Source organism: Asparagus officinalis, chromosome 4 (assembly GCF_001876935.1).
Source record: "Asparagus officinalis chromosome 4, Aspof.V1, whole genome shotgun sequence".
Classification (NCBI taxonomy): domain Eukaryota; kingdom Viridiplantae; phylum Streptophyta; class Magnoliopsida; order Asparagales; family Asparagaceae; genus Asparagus; species Asparagus officinalis.
This window is the reverse complement of record NC_033797.1, coordinates 130,114,046-130,118,523: the sequence shown is the minus strand read 5'-3', so window position 1 is coordinate 130,118,523 and position 4,478 is coordinate 130,114,046. Positions and strand designations below refer to the sequence as shown.

General features: G+C 33.6%; 1 protein-coding gene across 1 annotated transcript; it reads right to left on the bottom strand.

Moving 5' to 3' along the window:
• Positions 590–3,569, bottom strand: LOC109836150 (CEN-like protein 1). The gene is made up of 5 exons (XM_020404036.1): positions 3,369–3,569; positions 3,191–3,252; positions 2,852–2,892; positions 1,516–1,754; positions 590–780 (listed from the first exon to the last, which is right to left on the bottom strand). The coding sequence occupies exons 1-4, from the start codon at positions 3,567–3,569 to the stop codon at positions 1,534–1,536; spliced, it is 525 nt and encodes a 174-aa protein (XP_020259625.1). The 3' UTR covers positions 590–780; positions 1,516–1,533.

Sequence of the window (4,478 nt, the reverse complement as noted above, 5' to 3'; positions counted from 1 at the left end):
CCCATCTCAATTTTCAGTGGACATTTTTGAGCGGAAAATTTATTAGGGTTTTCTCAAGCCCATTTTTGAGCGGAAAATTTTCAGTAGGTGATTTTTTGGTTTCGCAATGTGATTTGAAAATTAGTTTGTGGGGGTGAGTTAGGTGTGTTGTTGTTGTTGCTAAATTGAACTAAAGTTAATAATTAAATGTGAAGAACAAGGATAATGGTTCATGGTAAGTTGAGGATAGAAGGATTTTATAACATTAATTTGTACCAAACTAGCGACTAGCCATTTTAAAGTTTCTTGCATGACTTGCACTTTTCTATAAAAATTTTCATGGCCAACCAAACAAAATTAAAAAAAAAACAATATATTTTCTATAGAATTATGGACCCATTTTCTTGTATTGAACCAAACAAAGAAAGAGCAAGAAACAAGAAAAGTTATACTTTTTTTAGTTCTATAAAGTTTTCATATATATTTTTTTAATAGGAATACAATAAAATAAAATTTTTAGTACTTTTCCTTTTATTTTTTATTTTTTATTTTTAGAAATTAAACCAAACCAACCCCTAATATATATACCGAAAGCCGGGAACAAGTACTACTAAAATTCATTATATAAAGAGATCAAGTACACAACTGATAGAGACAAACAATAGTCGGTTTTAACTTCTGGCTCCGTACAATTTTTTAGACTCCAGACGTGTCGCTCTTTCACTGATCCAGAGAGCTACAACATGCAATCTTCAGCCATCCTCCAATCAGACTTCGAGTTAGAGCATCATCAATATATTCCTTTAAAAAAAAAAGGAGGGAAAAAGACATCATCAATATTAATTATGATATATAGTCCCATAGTGAGGAAATTCTAAGCATACTATATATGTTCCCTTAAAAATTTCACAAAACTACCATGAATATTAATATTAGTATTAATAGGGTGTTACGTGTTTTTTCGGACAAAATTTTCATAACCTTTTTAATTTTAGAGAAATTGCTGTGAAGTTTTTTCTCACCAAATTTCCATGTTTGACTGGGTTAGGATTTAATATCACGTGACTTGCACGTGGTATGTTATGAACAGTTTTGTATTATGCCTATGAACTTAATTTGTAGTTTGATATATAGATGTAAATAAGAGTAGCTAATCTAGACCTAATTCATTCAACACTTAATTAACCTCCATACTGGAAACAACTTCCAATAGCTCATGGTGTACTTTGTGCGGTTTTGAAAATTCATGCTACCTTTTTTTTTAATTTTGTATAAAACATTTATGATCATTTTACGAAGCCGCCCAAAGTGCATAAAAATTTTGCAAAGTTTAATCATAATTCTATTTCTATATATATAAGTACTATTGTCCTACTACACAAGACTAAAGCAATAAATTGTAGTTTCAAAAATAGAGTTAGGTTCAGATTTTTAATATTTACATGCTTGTATCTGTGTATATATATATATAGTATGATGAACGACAAAACGATAGTATATATGAGATTTATATATAGGACAATTAACTAACAATACCTAGCATTAGTTAATTAATCAGCGTCGACTTCTGCAGGCTGTTTCTCTCTGGCAATTGAAGAACACTGCAGCCACAGGGAGGCCGAGGCTATTCTGATCAGCGAACACTCGGGAGTTGAAGCAATCTCTGGACTGAGGGGGGCGAACCGTGTCGCGTGCTTTCTGCTTGAAGAGGACGAAGACATAGCGATGGATGCCTATCACAGGCTTTGGGGCCTCGTAACTGATAATTTCCCTGCCTGAATGTTGCAGTTTCAAGTTTTTGTAAGTAAGAGATGAGATGACAAGTTGAGCTTATAGTTTATTGAGCAAATTCAGTACCTTCAACTGATTGTTATAAAGTGATGATGTCTCTTCACAATGCGCATGACAGTTGTTGAATGATACACGTATTGGTAACTATATATGAAGATTGTATACTTGTCACCTAACTAAGATCATCTTCATGCATGTATAATTCATTTTCTTCTGATCATATTAGGTACGTATATAATGATGAAAGTTCAGGCCGATAACAGACTCTATAAATGTTTCTTTTTCAGTGAATTAATTAGTAGCAAGAGAAACATTATGGTTGTCATGCAACTTTTTCCATGCCCAATAAGGTCATAATTTCAAAGGACTCTTATCAATTTCGCTCCCTCAGCTCAGTTAATTAGTTAGTTAGTTTACATCTTATTACTTAATCACACAACATATGGATCATAAATAGTAGATACACGTGTATTTGAGGCATTTGGTGATTGTTTTATTTCTCATCTTTAACATGGAGATTATGTTCTAAAACTGAATTTTCTCTAACCAAGGTCTTAGGTAGAAATACGTGTATGATTTTCCTTATAATTCTATCACTATTCTTGTTTTATTGTTTAATCCTTGTGAAAATATAAGTCATTCTACACATTTCATTATGTCATGATCGATGAAATGATTATATCTAAAAATTAAATATAGAATGAAAACAAAGCCACTTTAATTTCATGTTTCTCAGCATATTAATTCATGATGCCCAGTATATAGTAGCTAGCTGCAAAGTTTGAGATACATTTAATTTCAACAGGACGTCATTTAAGAAAACGAACATCAATCAGGAAGCATGTAGTTTTTGAATGCACAAAAACGAAGAGAAGTTACATATATATATATATAAGCTAACTAAGTATTACAAACTTCTGCACCATGACTTTGAATTTGAGTGAATAGGTTACTTAGCTATTGCATTTGTATTCATAAAGTTATTATGTCGAGCTTAATTGTTAAAGAGTATATATAATTTGAGAATTAATTAGTCTTGAAATATAGCATTAAATACCGCGTGTCGAGTTTGTCTACTCACCAAATGAGGAATTAGTGGTGCCCGGAATGTCAGTGACAACCCTGGAACACATCAATAAACAAGATGTGTAAGTAATTAATTTGTTAGGAGCTAAAAACTTGTTTTAGACTATAAAATTATAAAAACTCTTAATTCTCACCATAAACAGTAATTTCCTTTTCTTATTTCGAAGCCTGTGTTTTCTAAGAAATGCTACTCTTTTAACCTATTTTAAATTAATTATACAATGGTACGTACGTGAGATTTGAATCTGAGTTGATCCGATAGATCTCAGCTCACGATAAGATCGAGTTGAACATTATAATTATGTACTTGAAAAAAAAAATTAAATTGACTAACCAGTGGAGATGTTCTCTTAAGCGAGGATCACTAGGACTAGGAGCATCAGGATCTGTCATGATCTACCGAAGGAAGGAGGAAAAAAAAAAAACCCGAAAGAAATTTTAAAAATAGAAATAATATATACTTATAAATATGTTGCATGCATGCTTAAATTCTATACAAATCAACTACTCACCAAAGTGTAAGAAGCTCTCATATCATCACCGCCAATCTCAACCTTAGGCTTTGAAGAAACAACAGCAGGCATGAGCTCATGCCCATTATAAACTTGTTTATTCGATCCGTAAACGACCTCCAGCTTCACGCTTGGGCTGAAAACATCGACAACATCTCCTATCACCCTCCCAACTGTAAGCGGCTCTATCATTCTTGTCATTTTTAATCTAATTATAGTTATTTTTTACCCACTTGAATATGTGTTTGCAAGCTAAGTTAGGGTTTATATAGAGAAATAATGGTGGAGAGGCTTAATTAAAGAAAAGAAAAAAAGGAAAAAAAAGAAAGATTCTTAATGTTGATGAAGAATCAGGGTTTTTTCCAAAAATGGGAAGAAAGCTTTTGGAAGTTTATGCCGCCGCGTTGTCAACAGTGGAGTGGAGTGGAGCGGAAACCATTGGGAATAGGAGCCTTCCTTGGAAACATGCACTACTTGCAACTTTAGCCTCACTAAAGTATTTTGCTAATCGATCCTCAGAGATTAAGAAGGGAAAATTGTATATAAACCCTTGGTGTTTTGTTGGTTTGTCAACAGATTATTTTCTTGTTTTAAAAAGCTCATCAAAAGTGATAATAAGAAAAATTCTCCAAGGTCCCAAAATATGGCACTAATAGGGGGCATGTGAGGTGTCCCTATCTTATTGCATAATGAGCTAGCCATCATTAATGATGACCAACTCATTATGCAATAGGAAGGGGACACCTCATCTGTCCCCCCTGTTGGTCTCATATTTTAGGTCCCGTAGCAAAGCTCGTGATAATAATAATCATGTAGTCTAGGGTGGATCTATGATGGAGATAGTGGGGTCAATTACATTCACTGATACTAGGGGTGTATGGCACTAATAGGGGGCATGTGAGGTGTCCCTATCTTATTGCATAATGAGCTAGCCATCATTAATGATGACCAACTCATTATGCAATAGGAAGGGGACACCTCATCTGTCCCCCCTGTTGGTCTCATATTTTAGGTCCCGTAGCAAAGCTCGTGATAATAATAATCATGTAGTCTAGGGTGGATCTATGATGGAGATAGTGGGGTCAATTACATTCACTGATACTAGGGGTG

Excerpts from the sequence above, each read along its gene's own strand:
- LOC109836150 (XM_020404036.1), bottom strand. The coding sequence starts at position 3,569 with ATGACAAGAATGATAGAGCCGCTTACAGTTGGGAGGGTGATAGGAGAT. Across the intron at positions 2,893-3,190 it reads TTAAGAGAACATCTCCACTG|GGTTGTCACTGACATTCCGG; the intron begins GTTAGTCAATTT and ends GATGTGTTCCAG. Across the intron at positions 1,755-2,851 it reads CACCACTAATTCCTCATTTG|GCAGGGAAATTATCAGTTAC; the intron begins GTGAGTAGACAA and ends TGCAACATTCAG.